The sequence below is a fragment of the Arvicanthis niloticus genome, chromosome 27, assembly GCF_011762505.2.
Source record: "Arvicanthis niloticus isolate mArvNil1 chromosome 27, mArvNil1.pat.X, whole genome shotgun sequence".
Classification (NCBI taxonomy): domain Eukaryota; kingdom Metazoa; phylum Chordata; class Mammalia; order Rodentia; family Muridae; genus Arvicanthis; species Arvicanthis niloticus.
In genome coordinates this window covers 18,420,476-18,442,251 of record NC_133435.1, presented here as the reverse complement: position 1 = coordinate 18,442,251, position 21,776 = coordinate 18,420,476, and the positions used below count along the sequence as shown (strand labels likewise).

At 35.8% G+C, this 21,776-nt stretch overlaps 1 protein-coding gene across 4 annotated transcripts in view; it reads right to left on the bottom strand.

The window, feature by feature from the left end:
* Positions 1-21,776, bottom strand: part of Rfx7 (regulatory factor X7) — a 76,855-nt gene that overhangs the window by 21,455 nt on the left and 33,624 nt on the right. For 2 of the 4 annotated variants that reach the window (XM_076926266.1, XM_076926265.1), the window contains exons 4-5: positions 9,838-9,920; positions 8,435-8,557 (exon numbers count right to left, since the gene is read on the bottom strand). In XM_076926266.1, coding sequence (XP_076782381.1) covers positions 8,435-8,557; positions 9,838-9,920 — 206 coding nt within the window. The remainder of the gene's footprint in view (positions 1-8,434; positions 8,558-9,837; positions 9,921-21,776) is intronic. The other 2 variants (XM_076926267.1, XM_076926268.1) reach the window with 1 other exon arrangement.

The window sequence follows — 21,776 nt, the reverse complement described above, 5'->3', positions numbered from 1 at the left end:
CCTTATCTGGTATCAGTGTGAGGGGATGAGCTTGGGCCTGTGGAGGCTTGATGTCCCAGAGAAGAGGGATTCTAGAGGGGTGAGGTGGGACTGGGTGGGTGGGTGAGCACACTTTCTTAAAGGCAAAGGGGAGGAGGAATGTGTAACTTTAATTTTTTCAAACTATTTTTAATGATGGTTCTTAAATACTTTAACCTCCCTTGTAGTCTACCACCTACCAGAGGTAGTGGGACAGAAAGGATATGGGGGTGGGGTGGGGTGGGAGGAATGGACCTGTTTAGAAAGGTTCTTTGGAGCAACTCCTGTCTGTATTGTCTGGAAATCAGTTCAGTTAGCAGGCAGCAGCAACTGGATCCACTCACAAACACTTCTGGATACACCAGCAGTCCAGTTCAGTAGAGTCAGGTTAGCAACAGTGGTGACACAGTGATATAACCTAGCAGAGACAACCAGGCCTCAGCCTTAGAACCAATCAGCAGGAGGGACCAGCACTAACACCAGAAGTTCTCGGGCTGTGCCTATGTTTCTCTCAGGGAAGTGAAGATCAGCGAAGACTCAAGATCCATAAGGTTCTGTACCAGCAAACCATGCTCTTTCTCCATCAGGAGTCCTATTTATGTCTTGCCTCAGCACAAGCATCCAATCAGCCCAAGTCTGAGTAAGTGGCAAGAACTGCAGTACACCACCAGATGTTTTTGGTGCATTTCTCTCTATGGAGTCCTGACAAATGCAGCTCAACTAAGCAATATAAGACAGACCAATACTTGAGTGTTGCTAGCGAAGACTCCTTCATCATGTGTCCTTTCCCATGCTTGCTTTAGTGGAACTTTCTCTCCCCTGTGTCTGCTTCAGTGAAACGTTCCTTTACTAGTCGGCCTTAGCCTTTCACACCTGTATCCACTTTAACAAAATGTTCCTTCAAGTGTTTTCCCCAGCAAAATACCATCCAACTGACTTTCCAAAGAACCCTTAAGTTTCCAGTTCCAGGAGGGGGTGGGGGAGTAGAGGAGTGGGAATTGGGAAGGGGGAAAACATTTGAAATATAAATAAGTAAAAGAATTAATTTAAAAAGATAAAAAAATCTGAATGATCCTGAGATGCTAGAAGATCACAAATATTTGGAAGGCTGTGTGCATGCTCAAGAGAGACTTGAAAATGCCTGAAGTTCCCATCTCAGGCTAGAGAGAAAGACTCTTCAAAGCAGAATGTGAGGGTTAAGGACAGTTAATTCCACATCTGAGTGCTGATGCTGAATCCTAATACAGACTTATGGAGACCCCTAGTGAATAAAGACTGGGAGATTTATTGGCTCCAAGTCCTTAGTGAAATCTATATCTTATTAGATGACTATTAAGCTATGGAGACTTAAATAGACAGTAGATAGTAACACAGTGTAGTTCAAAAAAGCTACATAAAAAATTATCCTCCAAGCAGCCAACAAATATTAATAACCATAAGAAATGACACACACAAACCTTGGGCAGGGGCTGAATCTAATTTCCAGAGTACCATATTTTATGGCTAACTTGCAATACAGAACTATGAGCTATAAAAGAATCAAAATCTTTGCCCTGTCCCCAAATTGTAATCATTAGAAGCTATACCTGAGGATAGATGTACTTTCTTAAACCAGCTACTTAAAATAGATTCAGTGTTAAGAGAAACCAAATCTCACCAAACAGAAAGTATCAACAGAAAGACAGAAACCACATATATTAAAAAAGTTATGGTTCTAGAAAATATATAATGAAATTTTGCTATGATAAAAATAAGTATTTAAAACTAGCAATTGTGCCATATAATAAATTCAGGCTTAAATAGACACTAGATAGGAGCTCTGAAAAAAAATTCACATGAAGAAATAAAGAATATCAGTAAAGACAACTAAATATAAAGTACAGAGTAAATATATCTTCCATGTGTAATTTTTGATATTCTCCTATCTGAACTGAAAGGCAATTACATAAAACATCATTAATAAATCTGTGTTAATGAACACATGTTAAAAAAATGTATGGAATAAGGGTAACAAAGACATACATATGCAAATATATTTGTATGCTTCTGACTTTTTGTTGGTATAATCCAAAATAGATCCTGGGGCAACTAATAGACAAAGCCCTGAAATGTAGAAAGTAAAAAAACTAGAAAATAATTTATTAGAAAATAGCTATTTATTGGAGAGACAGCAATAGAAGAAACAGAGGAACAAAATGAGGTATAACACATAGAAGATGATTAGCAAAGCTGGGTAATATAATTCATACCTCATTAACAATTACACTAAATGTCAAAAGACCGCAACATTTGAATTTAGTCAGTTATTAGTTCAACAGACTTAATATACAACATGACTGAATCACATTACCCTCAGGGTACGGGAAAGGGAACTCAGAATCTGCTGTGGGTGGGGGTATGTAACTTACGCAGCTGCTGTGGAAATCAGTATGGAGGCTCCTCCAAAAAAATAAAACCAGGGCCAGCAACATGGCTCATCAGGTAAAGCACCTGACATTTTTTTTGTTTTGCTTTCTGTTGGTGTAATTAAAAACACTGACAATGGCAACTTGTGCACATAAATCATAATACATTCTTAAAAGTTAAAAAAATGAAAATATTAATAGCATATGGCCCAGCTGCACCACTCTGTGGTGTGTGAAGGACTCTGATATTTCAGGAACCCTCATACATTTGTATTCACAGCCTCAGTATTCATGATAGATAGAAAAAGGACTTTTCATGGATTTCACAGGACTTTATTATTGACAGCCATCGATAAATGAATGATTAAAAAATGTGGTACATTTTCACAACAAAAACTTTTATAAATATACAGAGAAATAAAATAATTGCAAGAAAATGGATGCAATGTGAAACCATTATGTTACATAGAGTAAGTCAGACTCAGAAAGATAGACACCACATTTTCCCTTGTATGCAGAACCTAAATTTTCATTTATGATGCATGTATGCTTGTAGGTCACAAGATCAGAAAAGGAGGAAAAATTTTTATCAGAGGTGAAAAGTAAGGAAACTAATAGAATACAAGAGGTGGGGACTGACTGGTGGAAAAGGAGAGGCACGGTTGGCAAGGCAGCAGAGGAGAGGAAAAAGTGATAGCACTTAGAATGACACGTATGCTGGAAGACTTCAGGATGAAACTCATTACTTTGTATAAACTAAAAAAATAATAAAAAAGAAACAAAATAAATATAAGGGCTACTTACTAAAAAACAAAACCAAAGATTAACAGACTAGTTACCTTTTCTACAATTCAAAACTGTTTCTTATTGTTAGTGTGTGCAATCCCAGGACAAACTGTGTGTTTGACCACTGGAGTACAAGTTATGGACACTCAGAGAACATCCAGTTTGCTTTCTTTTTTTTTTTTTTTTTGCGCACATTTAAATATTAAACAAAAAGCAGATGGACATGGCAGAAAGAGATGGAGGTAGAGACAGGAATGTCAAGAGTTCATGGACAGCCTCAGCTACATAGTAAGTTCATTCAGGTCAGCCTGGGCTACATGAAACACTCTTTCAATAAAATAAATACAGACATCAGGAAGATTGTCAGATATAAGAAGAAAATATTCAATATGAAATAACAAAAACCAGAGAAAACCAAAAGTGATTAAGAATAAAAGCAGAAATAATACAGGAAAGTGAAAAGACACAAACAAGGAATCCTATTTCTTTTACTTAGGGAACATGTACCCAAATACCAAGTGCACAACAAGTCTTTAGCTGCTTCACATATTAGGATTTATTCCCAAGATAGTGACATGTGTTAATTGTTCACTCATAACACCATTGTATATTCTACTAGAAGGTTAAAACAACTTAGAGGAATATAAACTGATATCCAAACACAACTTACATTATAAAAGCAGCTATTAATGACAGCTATTAAAGATAATAATTTATCTTCTGTTACAGAATGCTCTCAGGTTTTGTTTCTGGTCAAACAAATGTAATGTACAAAATCATGTTATGCTTCTATGACAGTTGATGTCCGCTGTCAGCTCAAGAGATTACCTAAAAGACTGGTAAGATACTTGTCTGACTGTGTTTATTTCCAGATAGATTCACTGTCGAATTCTACCAAACGTTTCAAAAAGAGCTAACAGCAATGCTCCTTAAACTCTTCTATAAAGCAAGAAGAGAAGGAACATTATCAAACCTAATGGATGAAACCAGCATTACCTTGATACAAAAAAGAGATAGGAATGCAAAAACAACAACAACAAAACCACAGGCTAATATTCCTGATCAAAATAGATGCAAAAATTCTCAAAGAAACCAGGATAAACCAAATTAAAGAACATATCCAGATGATCAAATACCCTGACCAGTTTCATCCCAAAGATGCAAATTAGGTTCAACAAATACAAATTAATGAATATAATACCGCATGTAAATTGCTATAAGGACAGAAATGGCATGAGAGTTCAATAGATCCAGAAAAGGCTTTTGATCAAGTTAAGCATCAAGAAGCTAGGAATAGAAGGAAACTACTTCAACATAATAAAGACTAACAAACTAAGAGAAAACATTTTATGAGTGAAAACTCAAAATTTTTTTCCCTAAAATCAGGAACAAGAGTTGTCAATTCTGTCAACGCTATTCAAAACAATTCTTTTGAAGGTGAGATCTTTTAGCCAAAGACACCTACACTTTGGTCATGGGTTTTGGAAATCAAGGTGGTAATGATCTGGAAGCCTCCTTCCTGATGGCTAGCTCTTACGATGTTGAAAGGTGTTATGCAGGATGCCGGAGTAAAGTTCTCAACAGTTCTATCTGGATGTAAATCCTACAAACTACAATAATGACATGCCCAGCATTAGTGACACTAGTATTCTGAATAACCAACGCTGTCTCATTAGATTTATGGCCAACTCACTAGGCAGAAACTCATACTTGCTAATTGTAAACTCAGCCAAGAACCTGTGGCTGGAGGTCACAGAGCCTAGAGGAAAACCTACTACTACCAATTTGCTAAACTGACATAGTATACAACTGCTTTCTAAACACTTATGCCCATAGATTAGTACAGCTCTCATCCCTCATCAAGGAAATTTCTTTTGTAGCAGACAGAGGTGTTGTAGCAGACAGAGAATCTTAACTGGTCAAAGTGCAGAAAGAAAGTGACTATCGAGTACCCACTCCCAAATAGGATATTTATACTACCACCCTACATCCAAAGCTCAGAGATCACCAAAGAATGATGAAACTCTAAGACTCTGAGGACTGGGGGGGACTGCTTTGAAAGTCTCTCTGGTCATGACAGGGATGGTGCACCCATGGACTTTCTATAGCTTTAGTTACCTGTACAAGATCACACTAGTCAACATTCTATCACAGATGTGGGGTAAGCTCATAAGGCCCCTCCCCTAGATTAGGAGCTGTAGGCACACAGATGGCTGCAGAGGGAGAGAAAGTAAGTCCTCTTGAGGGATGAACCCCTTGGTTGGTTATATGTTCCAACGGTCAACCTTATACCAACTAACTGGATTTACAAGAGAAATGAATTTGAGAGGGATATGTGGGAAGGAACCTGAGTAGGAGAGTGTGGAAGGGAGGGATATAGGCAAAATGCATGGAATTCTAAGCAAATAAAAGCCTCAACTCTAACCAATTCTTAACATTTCAGCCAGAGCAATAAGACAAGTAACAAACAGGAGACAAATAGGAAAGAATTATTCCTATGTGAAGATGTCAGGATTCTGTATTTAAAATGGAGACCCTAAACATTTTGCCAGAAAAATCTTGAATCCAATAAATACGTTCAGCCAAGTATTAGGATATAAAACTAACACACAAAATTAGTTGCTTTCCTATATACTGGTAATAAACATGATAAATAAAAACTAGGAAAGACATCCATTAACAATAATTTAACACTGTCCTGGTGGGCAGTGGTGGCGCACGCCTTTAATCCCAGCACTTGGGAGGCAGAGGCAGGTGGATTTCTGAGTTTGAGGCCAGCCTGATCTACAGAGTTCGTTCCAGGACAGCCAGGGCTACACAGAGAAACCCTGTCTCAGGATAAACAAACACAAAACCCCGAAAAATCACTGCCCCCATATCCAACAGGATACTTAGGAATAAATCTTACACAGGACATGAAAGACCTCCACATGAAAACTGACACTGAATAAAGAATGTTAATGTAACAAGATGGAAACAACTCTCATGCTCATGGTTTGGCAGAATATTGTGAAATCTATATTACTAAAAATGATATACAGATTCAATGGAATCCCCATTAAAATCCCAAGGATATGCCTCACACAACTCAACTAAGCTGAAACTTAACTGTACAAGATTGGAAATGTCACTAGTCTTCCTTAACAATATGAAGTTTCAATCTCTTTATTTTAAAAATGACTTATTTTTATTTTATGTGTATGAATATATGTATATGTACATGTGTGTATACAGCCACAGAAGTCAGAATAAGTTTTAAGATCGCTCAGATGGTTGTAAGTCACTATGTCAGTGCTGGGAACTGAACCTGGGTCCTTTGCAAAAGCTACAAGTGTGCCCAACCACTGAGCTATCTTCTCTCCAACCCCTCAATCTCTTTTACTTAAGAAAAACCTTTAATATTTCTTGATTTCAAAGAAAAATTCAATATAATTTAACAGTAAAATATAACAAAGCTTTACCCAAGACAGAACATTATTAGAAAAATATGAACTGTTTTCATGCATTATGGTCACATTTTTACAAACTGAGGTGATGTTTCTGCAGGTGATATGAGTTGCTGAATAGGCAAGGTCAACACTTGAGGAATACATGCATGTTATGGATCTGTTCACAGTCTATGAAAACATCTTTGTTGGGGCTGGAGAGAAGGCTCAGATCCTGAGTTCAATTCCCAAGACCAACATGGCAACTCACAACTGTCTGTAATGAGATTTGATGCCCTCTTCTGGTATGTATGCAGACAAAGCAGCCATATTCATAAAATACATACAAAAATAAACCTTAAAAAAAATCTCTTGTTAACATTTCTTTTAGGAAACTAGCAAGACATCTCTGGATAATTTTTCAACATTTTCTACTTCAGACAAGCTTATAGACTAAAAGAAACCTTATGCAGCTTCACTTTTTTCATTTTATAGATGTGCCAAATGATAAAAGAATACTTAAACACTTGTCCAGGTCATAGAAGTTTGCTGGCAATGTCAATTTTCTGGATCTGCAACTCAGAGTTTCTTCAGTATATTGTACCAGTGTTCTTTTTAAAGGGCTTTTGTATTTTAATTTACCCTGTTTGTACTAAATCTATGCTTACCATAAATATACATTTTTTCCTCCTTCCTTTCCTGCTTCACATGTAAACCAAATATAAAGCTAACTTTATCCTTAGAATCTTCCTGGATCAGTGTGGGATCACAGACACATACTATCATTGTACCCAATCACCACATATATACAGATCCTGGGTGAGGACAGAAAGGATGTCAGTCTCATCAGATACTCAGGGTCCAGTGCACAGTGGATATTCACCAAAGAGTTTTAGATTGTAAGAAAGAACAACTTTCAGTTTCACTTTTTCTTAAAACATTAAAGTTCTTAATTCAGTTCAGTTCAAGTATGTATTGTTTTTCTTACAGTCCTGCTGTTCTCTTTAATAAGTAAGCTAGAAAGCTTTCTTTTCAGATATCAACAATCTCTCAGTAAGTGTAGCTTCTTTGTATTGCTCGAAACTAATTAACATTTATTTGACAGTTTTCTTCCAAATTATATAATTACAACACACTAATTTTTCTTACTTTGATGTTTTAATAACCATAAAATTTGGCTTTATTTATTCTACCAGAATGAATTCTTCCTTTCAAATAAATTATAAACACACTAAGCAAGACTGAATATCACAATGACTGGCCATGCTCTGTCTTTGAAGCCCTTTAATTTAACTTTTAATTTCCCATACTTAAATAAATTATTTGCATAATCAAAGTCATTTGTGTGGAGTTTTTGCATGTCATTAATCTCTTTTACCCTTGAATAAACACTTTACAATATTCTCTGGTTGGGACAGAATTAAATGGTTTTAGATTAATGATAAGTGGCTTAAAAAATTCAAGTACAAAAAACCATGTTTTTGTCCTTTCTCATGCACTGTTTCTTTTTTATTTCCATCCACTGTCCCTCTAGTCCCTCCCATTATTCTTGCCATTTTAAAATTCTGTAAGAATCTTTTAATTCAGTACCCCTATGCCATCATTCTTTATCTTCAGAACCGCTCATTTAATAATCCTGTTCTATATTACATTTTATCATAGAAGCTTTGGGCTGGCAGTAATCTTGGAAATTTCTAAATGCATTACCCAAGTAACAGCCAGATCATAAGCACAGACAAAATAAATCACTGTTCTCACACGAGTACTTCTCTGCTTTAATATATCACATGGTGCACTTACTTGTATTCATCATAGACTTCTTGTTTGGGGAGTGAAGTCTCAGGATGCTCCTCTAAGGTATTTCGAATCCAGGAAAAGGCATGCATTTGCTGTGCCCGACTAGATGACATGGCATTCTGATCACTAATGATAAAACAAATAGATTTTAGCTGAACCAGACAGCAATTCCATTAATAACTTTTTAAGCAAGGCCTAAGTGTTACATTAAAAACATATTAACAGATCAAACTGAACTTAGGACATACAGTGGATACTCAGTAATCTATATAAAAATTGTTCATTTGTGACTGTGAGCCAGTTTTTACTATCAATTTCAGACTGAGATTACTGGCCTGTTTGGCCAAACTGCTAGTTTGGATTCTAAAGCATGGTAGGTGGTGGATAAGGTTTTTTTTTGTTCTATTTGCTCTGCACACTGAGAGACTATGCCAGTAGAAGTACCTACCCTGAAATCATACTAGAGCACTCCATCCCTAGAATGGACAGGCAAGATCTCAAGAGGATCATCCTCCTATCACAGCCCTTCTCACAACTAGGATCTTTGCATAGACTATTGTGTCCACTAAAAAGCATTCATTTTATTATCTGGCAGTACTTTTATAAGCTGATCTCATGAAATGGGCATTATAGACCCTGTACAGCAAGCTAGTCTACTGATTATGACACTAATCTCAGCCTCCTAGAATAACCTGATTCCAAAATACTGAACACATTTTTAGAACAGGATACAATTAAAATAGTCATTATGGTTGATATGAGGTAAGAACAGGTAAAAGCAACAGAATTATTATTTCATTATTTCTCATGTACAATTTTAAATGAATATAATATTGAAAATAATAGGCATGAAATACATCCTCAGAAATAGGCAAAAGGTAATGAAATTCTTAAGAATAGAAACTGAAGAATTGTTTTTCTCCACACTCTCTCCACTTAAGCATTTTTAATGATGAAGCTAAAGCAATACCCCAAGTACTTAAAGTGAGGTACATCTACATTTAATATGGCCAACATTGTACTTTTTCTTTTTTCTTACATCCAATGATGTACTTACTTATCACTACACTAAAAAGAACCCCACACTTTATTCTTCAGAATACTTACCTGGTTATTCTTTGGTTTTCTGTTCTTTTTTCACATTTTTATACAGCATAATACTCCCACTGTCCTGTGTGACCAAGCCCGACTTACATTTCATGGTATGTAGCTAGTTACACAAATGAATTAGCCAAAATTGCAGATGAGTATGAACTAAGTACTATGAGGACACAAATGATCCGTTGTTTTTCCAATCTGTGTTCTGACAAGCTTAGGAATACTAAAATAACAATCAATCATAATGTACGATAGTTTGGTATGGGCCTACAAACAAGGCAGCATTACAAAGACAAGGATAGGTCTACCTTTTCTCTGCACTGCTAAGACCAGAAGGCAGTTGAAGGTAGAGGTAGAGTTTCTCTAGGTCTGTAAACTTCTCAACTTCTTGCTGGTTACAAAGGGTTAAAAAGAAAGATCATTAAAAAATTTCCTCCCAACTAGATTTATTAATATTTCCCCTAAATGCTACTTATCTTTTTCTAATTTTCAAATACCTAGAATATGACTAATGCTAATGGAGGCTAAAAGATGTGAAATAAAACCAACAAACTCTTCTGAACTATGCAGGTGAAATTATAGCTTGAATTTCAATAGGGGCTTCTATTTAGACAAACCTAGTTATAAGATTCTCTTCTATTACTGTAGAATAAATATGTCATTCCTGTCTTCCTTTATATGGGTTTCACCCATTTCATAACCCCTGTTTACCATAAAGACACTCATGGTAACTTAAGCAAAACGTCTTTGTAATGTAAAGTAAAATGGTTGCTGGTAATTATGACAGATTTTTTTGGTGGTAGTGATGGTATAGGACATCTTTTAAAAATGGAGTCCCTCCATTATGCAGCTTTGGCTGTCCTGGAACTCTCTATGTAGATCAGGCTGGTCTCCAACTCACAGAGATTCACCTGCCTCAGCTTCCTGAGAGCTGGGATTACAGGCATGCACTATCATGCCTGGCTCAGAATTTCTTCTTAATAAAACAGTTTAAACGGAGATTCAATTTTAGAAGCAGAAATGATCCCACATTTTTGAACTGCCTCTTCATTTTGTTTATGTGTGTATATGCAATTGTATACATGTGTAAATGTATGTAGAGGCCAGAAGAGGATGTTGGTTTTCCTTCACTGCCTTCTGCTTATTTCCTTGAGAAATGGCCTCTCACTTAACCTGGAGTTGGCAGTTAACTGGCTAGGTGGATGGTCAGCAAGCCTCAGAGATAATTCCATCTCTCCATGCCTTCCTCAGCAACCCTGGGGTTATAAGTGCTGGTCCATGTCCTGGCTTCTTACGTGTGTGCTCGAGTCCCAAATGCAGATCTTTATTTTTGTGCAGCAAATACTTTTACCAATTGAGCCATCTCTTTAGATCACAGAAGTCTGTCCTTATCAAAATTTACCTGAACATTTCATCTTAGACTTAAGTCACAAGGTGACTTAATCTATCAATTGTAGCAGATAGGTCCTATGTACATTTCAAAAATCCCACCATCTATGAGTATTTCCCAAAGTATTGTCCTAATACCTAATGAGTCATATCTCTTAAAGAAAAACATCAAAGGAAAAACAAAGTAGGCATTCCTTTCCCAGTCTTTTCTTAATGACTGCTGCCTTTTCTTCGTTCCCACACATGTGGTTTTGGAGTCTGTTTAACTCCACTCTTCACAATGCATTCCACATGGATCCTCCAGTTAGAGCACGGACATTTTGTCCCATAGTCTTTCAGTGTCTTTATTTTCACTGTCACAGTAGTCTGTTTTTTAGCTCTTTCATCACCACCAACATAAAAAGATCATTTACTCAGCATATATGTTTTGAGTTAGGCTGTGTTTCACAAATTCTGCAAAAGAATCATCTGGCTATACTGTGTATTGCACAGTACACAAACAGTTGAATACATCACAATACTGATGAACACCACAATTTCTTTTTTGCCCCCACAGACTTGAGGCAATACTTACCTAACTAACTGGCTTTCCTGCTCCCAACCTTTCCCTTCTTTATTAAATTTGGCTCCTTATATTATTTTTATTAAATACTATAGTTCTCATTCAACCCACAAAGTGCCTATCATACTGAATCTAGTGAGGTTACACTGTAATAATAAGACATACATAATATTATGGACAAAAAATGAGAACTATAGCTAACATCATGATCTTTGATCGTTAAGAAAAGATATATCTCAGGAGCTAAAGAGATGGTTCATCAGTTAAGAGCACTGACTGCTCTTCCAGAGGTCTTGAGTTCAATTCCCAGCAACCACGTGGTGGATCGCAACCATGTGTAATAAGATTTGATGTTCTCTTCTGTTGTGTCTGAAGACAGCTACAGTGTACTCATATACATAAAATAAATAAATAAATCTTTAAAAAGATATTCTCATATTGATTGTAAAACCCGGGGTTCAACATAATTTTAAAAATTTTCAGATATAAGAAAATTAGAGAAGCTTCAGAATAGAGAAGCATTTCAAAATATATTTCAAATTAAGACAAAGCACCAAAAAGGAAACTTAAAAGATGTCAAAGAGTATCTTTTGAAAAAACAATAAAACTTTTCTTTCCTACTTTAAGCAATAAAAACTTGTAAATGCTGTTATTTCTTTATTTGCAATTGGTGTTTAGCACACAAAAGGAAAAACTACAGAATAACACTAAAAACTGGTCATATCAAACTCTATGAAGAAAATGGAAATAATGACCCAAGTGTACACTAATGGCATTTGACTCCAGTCAGAGTTCACCACAGTTTTCTGGCTTTTAGATATTTGTGTCATTCACTGCCAAATGTTGGCTTCCAAAACAATGACGGTTGATTTATGTAAAGACTCTTATACTAGATTATCAAGGCAAGAGTATCATGTGGCAAGCATGTTAAACATATTATTTAATATACTTTGTGAAAATTTAAGTGTGAAGAATAACCATTTTGAGATTCACTAGTTGTTAAAAACCACATCTGACTGGATTATGAAGTAAAGGATAATGGTGGACCATTTTCACAGTAGTAGAGAAAAAAAATGATTGTATACACTTAAGAACTGTGTGTGGAGTGTGGGGAAGGGAAAGGGGAAAGGAGAAGGAATAATATCTGAAATGTAAATAAAATATCCTTAAAAAAACCCCCAAACAAACCTGTGTGTGTTTCTGAGCTAGGATCTTACTAAGTAGCCCTGGCTAGCCTTGGATCAGAGATCAGCTTAATAACCTTATTCTAAGTCAGTGTTCTCAACCTACTAATACTCTGACTATGACTCTAGCACAGTTCCTCATGTTGTGATGACCCCAACCATAAAATTATTTTCATTGCTACTTCATAGCTGTAATGTTGCTACTGTTGGGAGCTGTAATGTAGATGTCTGAGATGTGACCTCTGTGAGGGTTGAGAGCCACAGGTTGAGAACCACTGCTCTAAGTAAATGAAACCATTCATAAGAGACTTAGGCAAATTACTGACCCTCCTCACCACACCCCAGAGGCTGTGAGCACGGGAATGGGGAATGCAGTAACTGTTTAATGGGGATATATATATATATATATATGTATGTATATATATATTTATTAAAAATTTTACAAAAAAAGCACACCAATGGTAGTTTATAACAGAGTTGGTTAGATGTGTCTTTATATTTGAAGACCTCAATTAAACTTTAAAAGATCACATTTTAAAAACAATAATCCACACCAATATCCCTTTATCCCAGACTTAAGTTTTCATTTTTAAAGATGTCCCTAAAGCAAAGCTATAAAAATGGTTTCAAGTTTCGGTAAGCCTCAAGTATTACCTAGTTGTATAAACTGGGCAGTAACTGATAGAAAACAATATGAAAAGTGGAAAATAAAAATGGTTTCAAGTTTCGGTAAGCCTCAAGTATTACCTAGTTGTATAAACTGGGCAGTAACTGATAGAAAACAATATGAAAAGTGGAAAAGGGTTCCTACCTATAATCACAAAAGCTTTTATCCATTCATAGTTAGATAGTAGTTCACTTATTTTGAAATTTCAAGAGGGATGGGGTTGCCATCCCACAGTCAAAAACTCTGACCCAGAATTGTTCCTGTCTAAAAGAACTGCAGGGACAAAAATAGAGAAGAGACTGAGGGAAAGGAGGTCCAGTGACTGGCCCAACTAGGGATCCATTTCAAGGGGAGGCTCCAAGGCCTGACACTATTACTGACGCTATGGTTTGCTTACAGACAAGAGATTAGCATGGTGGCCCTCTGAGAGAACCAACAAGCAGCTGACTGAGACAGAAGCAGATATTTACACCCAACCAATGGTCAGAAGTGGTGGTTGAATTAGGGAAAAGCTGGAAGAGGGCGACCCCATAGGAAGATCAGCAGTCTCAACTAATTCAGACCCCTGAGATCTCTCAGTTACTGAGCCACCAACCAGGAAGCATACCCTAGCTGGTCCGATGCCTACCCCCCCACTCCACACATACACAGCATAGGACTGACTGGTCTGGCCTCAGTGAGAGATGATGCACCTAAGCCTCAAGAGACTTGAGGCCCCAGGGAGTGGGAAGGCTTGGCGGGACAGCAGGTGTGTGTGTGTGTGTGGGAATGACATCCTCTTGGGTATGAGGGCAGGTGGTGGTGGTGGAGGAATGGCATGAACTGTGGGAGGGTAGACTGGGGTTAATGACTGGATTTTAAATAAATAAAAGTAAAAAAAAACAAAAACAAAACAAAAAAACCCCTACAGCTCTGATAATCTCTTCCTCTGAATTTTAAATACATATATACACAATGAAACAAATAAGCAAAACCTTCTGTTAATAACTCAACTTGACTTAAAGCTTGTAACACTATTCTGACTGTTCCTCTGCTTTGGGTCCTAGTAGTCACTCAGAAACATGCTCAGCTTATGGATAATTAGTTTATAATTATGGATTTATTTAATAATGCTTTCTAGTATCAGGTTATACTTTCCCCATCAACCAAGATGAAGCTTTTATCTGTTTTGTTCTAATTAATTCTTTTGTGAGGCAGAATCGTAAAAAATAAGATGAATCCAGATGGGAATCTTTCTAGTATAGTTTAGCACCCAATTTTGTTTTTAAAAATCTACAATTATAAAATATCACAAATGTATAGAGAGAACAGGTAGGCAAGCATTACTATGTCACATTTGCTTTTATTCTCGTTGACAGTCCTTCAACAGCACATACAATAAAAGTATCTTGGCAGAGGGGAGAGGGAGGTGATAGGGGGTTTATGGAGGGGAAACTGAGAAGAGGGATAACATCTGAAATGTAAATAAATAAAATAACCAATAAAAAATGTAAATAAATAAAATAACCAATAAAAGTGTCTTTCCATGTTTGAAATACTAACGTTGAAAGATCAGCCTAAACTGCAGATCGACAGATAAAAGATAAACAGAATGTGATACTGATAGACAACACTTTTATTCAGCTAAAATGAAAATTATCTTGTAAGAAAGTAAATGAAAACAAAATAGCCAGTCTCAGAAAATACTGCATATTTTCTTTTATACAGGCATTTTGGAGGCATAAAATAAACGCAGGACAATTAGGTACATTGAAAGTGAAAAGGATTAAAAGGAGAAGGATGAGAGAAAGCAACAGAGGGGGTGAGCATCACCAAAATGTCATATCCATTTAGGAACAAGTAATAAGACAAGCTACTGGTTTATACAATCAGCATATGCTAGGAAGATAAATGAGAAAGTACATTGAATAAAATGGTCTGTTCATTGTTGTACTGGGAGTGAATTATTACAAAGTTTCACTATTTTAAGCACTAATGCTAGATAATAATTGTGTCCCTTGTGAGTTTTTGTAACATGTCTAAAAGTAAAAATAGTCATCAAGGTTGTACATCTTCAACCTTGTCAGTTTTGAATTTCTTCCCCCAAATTGTTATACTAACTTATACTCCCAGCAGCAACGTCAGGATTTTCCCATATTTTTGTTGAAACTTATGTTTTAAATTGTAAATAAACTAAGTGTGTTTTTATTTCATCTATCATTTTATAAGTGATGAATATGGCTATATTGAGCTTTAATACAATGGCTCTGAAGTTTTTCTGAGGTAGAAGATCTGAAATGGAGGCCAGGGAGTCTGGATGTTTAACAAGCTCCCAGGTGATGCTGCTCCTCTTCCTCAGAGGATCACACCCAAGGAAGGAGTATTCAAAGAACTTTTCATGTTCAGGACACATTTAAAATGAGGGCTCTTGATCACAGACACAGTATACTACCCCCTCAGTGGCTGTGTATGTTCATACGATTTTTCTCTTAGTTGTAGCTAGCTATGCATTTTGTTTTTGGAAAATTGTGACACCAGTCTTCTGATGTTTCTAGGTAGTCAAATAATGCAGTCTCTTTATTCATAATCCCAAATCCCAGCACTCTGTTCCTCAAGGTTAAATAAGAAAGACAGAGGAAAAGGTAAGAGGACTTTTACTTTCCAGGCTTGTTGCTTAGAATTCTAAATTTTCAGTTTCTGAACTTCTATGAAAATCATGGGGAATTACAGAGGAATATGATTTCCTTTTGTGGAGTACCTACATAGACAACGTAAGAAAACTGCTTTCTATCCTCTGTACTAGAAAACATCAAGCAACAGAGAGAGCAAAAACTTTATATTTGATTATTGTAAAAATTTGGCCTTCTATTTATATACCTACTGACCTACATATAAAATGAAAATGGTTTAATTTCTCCACTCTGCTATAAGTATACTTGGAAGATTCAAGTTACCAGGAGTCAGGGAAGGAAAACTGAATCAGGTCCAATGAGTAAACTTCACAAAAACTCTAGTGTGGTGGTGTGCATGAGAATGGCCCCTATGGAATTATTTACTTCAACAGTTGGTTTCCAGTTGGTTGAACTGTTTAGGAAAGACTAGAAAGTGTGGGCTTGTTAGACAAATCATGTTACCATGAACATGCTTTGAGGTTTCAAAACTCATGCTATTCCAGGGTGTATTCTCTGCCTCACAGTTGTGGATCAAGATGTGAGCTTCAATCTGATTTTTTTGCTGTTATCATGGACTCTAACTCTATAAAAAAATGAAAACAAAACAAAAGCAAGGAACTCCTTTTAATTTACTCTAACCACAATAATGTGTCAGGAAATTATAGTGCTAGGAATCCCAAGGTGCTGCAGCGTGAATGCTAGCAAATTCATACTCCAAGATAGGACTCTAATGAGATTCTAAGTGTATTTTGTCTAGTACTGTAAAAGTTCTGTATCTCACAGTGAATAGATTTTAGTAAGAAAGAAACAAAGAGATTGTTGAGGACATTTCCCATATTTAAGAAAAGCTCACATTCATAAATGCAGTTTCAAATATATTTTAGGTTTTTCATTAATTTTATTTATTTATCTCTCCTTAATTCTTTAAAAACTGGGTAAGTTAATAATAAATTAAAAGAAAATTATAGGAAGGAAACAGACAACATGGAATTTTAAGGACTAAATAAAACACCACAGACAATTAGAAAGTCTTTACTAAGTTACCCCAAGGCTGTATCACAAAATAGAACTTATTTTCCAACTATAAGCATTTTAAAGCCATATTATTTTTATTTAGATACTCTAAAATGTAGTTTTAGGTTTAGTCAAGTCTGAGTTAGTATGCTGACCTTGGCTAGCAGTTAGCATTCACTATAGAATGCTTCCACCAACAGAGGAGAAAACACACTGTTTCAAATGGGCCACACTTTACATGTATATCTTTAATGACATAGACACTGGCAAGAACAGGAAACCACAGTGAGCTACTTAGGTCTATTGTTAGGAGTCTACAGTGTCTTGTAGAGGCCTCACTCTAACATCAGTCTGGTTCTCAGAAGGCATGTTCTTATATTCTACGGTTCCAGGTCACATTTAGTCCACTAACAACTGAGAACAATAAGGGCAATAAGTTAATTCTCTTCCCATTTAAAATAATAATCATGAAACACATAAAGGTTTCAAAATTAAATGAAATTATTTATGCATCCAGAATTGAGTATTTAGCATATTCTAGGTATTATTTATACTTTCTTTAGTCCCACAAAACTAGACAATAAACAAAACTATATAAATAATGAAGATAAATGCTGTAAGAAAAAAAATGTTGGAAAGAACTTTTTTAAAAAAATTATTTATTTTACTTATACAAGTACACTGTAGCTGCCTTCACACACACCAGAAGAGGACATCAGATCCCATTACAGATGGTTATAAGTCACTATGTGGCTGCTAGGAATTGAACTCAGGACCTCTGGAAAAGTAGCTACTGTTCCTCTCCACCCCGGGAAGAATAATTTATAACAGTGATCTTGCCACAAAGCAAAAAGGCAAATGCTTTGTACAATGGCTGACCCACAGCAGAGATTCCCACAAGATAGCATTATTCTTTGTTACATTCAATTTTGTTATATTTTGCTTTCTATTGACTGGTTATTGTGATAGCTAGGCAGGAGCAATGATAGAAGGTAGTACATTACTAAGACAAAAATAGAGGCTTTCTTCCTACTTTCTGTTCTCATAGATAATTATGGCTTCCCCAACTCTATTAACAATGGCTCTTGGAAGAACTCTGCCCACAAAGAATCTAATACAAACTCCACTGCAGTACAAACAAAGTGAGGATGTAAAGCGTGGTGGGGTCTGAGAAGACCTGAGAGCACCTATTGTTTCTGGAAGAGAACTCAGGGACAACTGCTGACATATATGAAGAAGATGGACTTAGAGTACAACAGAGACCAATTATTTCTTCCTGTAAACTCTTCCTTATTGAGATAGGAAAATCAATGAAAGAATCCTTGATGAAATAAATAAATATATTAGGTATAAGTAAAAAGGGATTAAAGAAAGAATTATTCATTAATAATATTTAAGTAGGCAGAAAGTATTCGGCCTCTATATAAAATTACTGTATTTACAGGGCTGGAGAGTTAAGGGCACTGGCTGCTCTTGCAGAGGACCCAGATTTGGTTCCCATCATTCACATGTTGGCTTACAAATCCTGTAACTCCAGCTCCAGGGTATCCAACATCTTTTCCTAGCCTCTGCAGGCACCATATATACACAGTGCTTTTATATATATGCAGACAAACATTTATATACATAAAATAAAAATATAACTATATTTAGTTAGTAAACTGAATCTGCAGGCCAAAAGATCAATATAAATATGGGCAATAAAGCACTGGATAACAAAAAATTTAATTACTACCCATAACAGCATCTAAAACTTTAAAAGTTTTAATAATTAGAAATAGTTTTAAGAAAATCTCTATGAAACTTACAGAGAAAACTACAAAGGTACACTGAGAGAAATTATGGAAGAACCAACTATAATAGTGAAAACCCAATCTCATAGAGGAAGGCTGTGATAGTCACTGCAGTCCCAATTAAAAAATATCAATAAATTTTTTTCTAAAAATAGAAATTGACAAAAGTAATTCTAAAACTTGAGTTGAAATGACATAAACAATGAGTTGTCTAAAAAACTATTTTCCAGGTTTCATATAAAGTTATAGTAGACAAGACACACTGGGGAGAGGAAGACAGTATAGAAAAAGACCTGTATATTATGACTTCTGATTAACTAGAGAGGATTCTCAATATTCACTTATGCTACTAAAAACATCTCAACTTTCACTAATAACTATCAGAGTCCCTATTATTTTTGCTTGAGGCTGCTACCATGACCCCAATCCATCTGGTCTGATAGTACAGCTACCAAAATGAGGCTGCCTAGGTCTAAATGAAGCAGGAAGGAAGGTCAGATGTATGTGACTGGGAAGGTTATAGGAAAGTTAACTCTAGGATCAAGTAACTGCCCCCTGGACCTCCCTAGACAGTTCCTTAAACTGTACAAACCCTCTCTGACTATGGCTAGGAAATAATACCCAGGAGGAGATTACTCTAAAGATAATCAAGAAATGCTAATTATCTATGTCAGCCAAAGAAGGATCTAACTCCCCTAGGGAATCCCTCCTTTTCCCTTTGTAACTAAAAGTCTTGTAAAGAAAGACAGGAGCTCCTGAGCATGTGCTTTCTGGAGCCCATTCTACTCTGTGGCATGTGCTTGGCTTTCATTCTCACTAACTCTGTGGCACTGCTTCTTTGTGTTTTGCTCACCTCTTTGAGACACAAAGAACTGAACATTGCATCATAAAAGCTCCCCAAGACCCTTTCTAGTAACATAAACAAGAAAAACTTGAGTACACGTCAAATAACATAAATAAATAAATTAATTAATAAACAGCATTTTTTAATAGTCTAGATTGGCCTTGAACTTACAATCTTCCTGTTTCAGCTCCTGAGTCCTAGGTTTGGAAATTTTAATAGAGAAACCAGAGTAGAGAAAAAGACAATCAGAGAAAAAAAGAACAGTTATTGAGACCAGAATAACATCAGTGATTTCAATATTATGTATCTTCAAAATTTTAAAAGAGGGGTGAAAAAAATCTAAGGAACAGAAAGGTATTTGAAGAGATAATGCCCGAAAACTTCCCAAAATTAACTAATTCACTGAAGATGAATTCAATAAAGCGCCAGTCAGATGATACAAAGTAATAAATAGCCATACACATAACAGTCAACAGCTGAGAGCCAGTGTTTGTGGCCAAGTTAACAAGAGACAGAATGAATACAAAGAAATTTTGATAGTAATTACAAGGAAAAGAACTCATCACATTCAGGAAAGCAATGATGAACTAACTGCTAACTTCACATCATAAATAACAAAGACTGGGTGGCTACAAAATAACATTCATAGCAATAATTCTATTTCCAGCAAAATTATCCTTTAAAACTCAAAGCAAAAAGGAGCATTATACCAAATGACTTATTCTCTAATTTTAAAAATAAAGTATATTTTAAAAAATAATTAACATTTACCATCACTTCAACAAAATTCTTTAATGCTCTATTGGATTTATGAATAACCTAACTAATTTTCTACTTCTGTTCCCCCTATCTATCTATCTATCTATCAATCAAATTTATGTATTTGAGGGGTTTGGTTTTTGAGATATGGTCTTTCTATATAGCCTAGTTATTCTAGAACTCTCTATGTAGACTAAGTTGGCTTTGAACTTGTGGAGACCCTTCTGTCTCTACCTCCTGAGTGCTTGGATTAAAGGTTTGTGCTACCATGCCTGGCTCAGTAATATGCTTTTTAAAAAGTCTGAACACTCTGTCCTGTTAAAAGCCTTCTACTTAACTTTCAATGAGCTTAGGATAAATGCATCCTTCCTGCCACAGCTCAGCATGTCAGATATAAACTACTTGCTTTACTACGTCTTACTCTAATTCTGCCATCATTCCCCCCCCTTCCATGAGTTTTAGCTTACTGATATCATTATATCTTTCAAATATTCAAAACTCATTACTAAATTTGGATTTGTGTATTCTTCTTTATCTACAATGTATTGCTGGCAGGCTATTGCACAACATTTATACATTTATTCATTTATTTATTTATTTATTTATTTATTTATTTATTTATTTATCTGTGTGTGTACATGTGCGTGCCACAGCATGCTTATGGAGGTCAAAGGGTAAATTTGTGGAGCTGGTTCTCTTTTTATTTGGGTTCTGAGGATAGACTAAAGTTGTTAGGATAGAGTAACAAGTGCTTTTTTTATCCACTGAGCCACTTGCCAGACCACTGTTGGCTTCTCAGGTCTGCTTAGCTATCATGATTACAAAGAGGTCTTTCCTGATCACGTCCACTTAAGTTTACTCTGGTCACCATCATTTATTTGTTTCAATGTGCCCTTTTTAAATTTTATGATGGCATTTATCAGTATCTGATATTTAAGCTCATTTGTTTAATGTGAAACCTTTTGTCTTATTTAGTATTTTGTAATAGATATTACTTATCTTTTCCCTATTTTCTCTGTGATGAGAAAACATGAATAACCCCCCAAAGTATGTATGCCTTATGGATACCTAAACCTAAGAGTATCAGTTATTCTAGTTATAAAAAGGAAGCAAAAAGATTGCCTATTTCAGAGGATTACTGTAAGACAACAACAAGAAGTAGAGGGGTAAAGGAAGAAGGAAAAAGGAAGTCAGTGAAGGAAAACAGCCAAGTGAAAGATACAGGTTAAAACTTCCCTACAAAGCCATCCACCAGCCATTAAACTAGAAATATACAAAAATGATAGAATTTTCTCCCTATGAACAACTGTTATTCATTTACCTTTCAATAATAGGGAAAAAAACAAGTAAGATATATACTTATTACACCAGCAGATACCTCAAG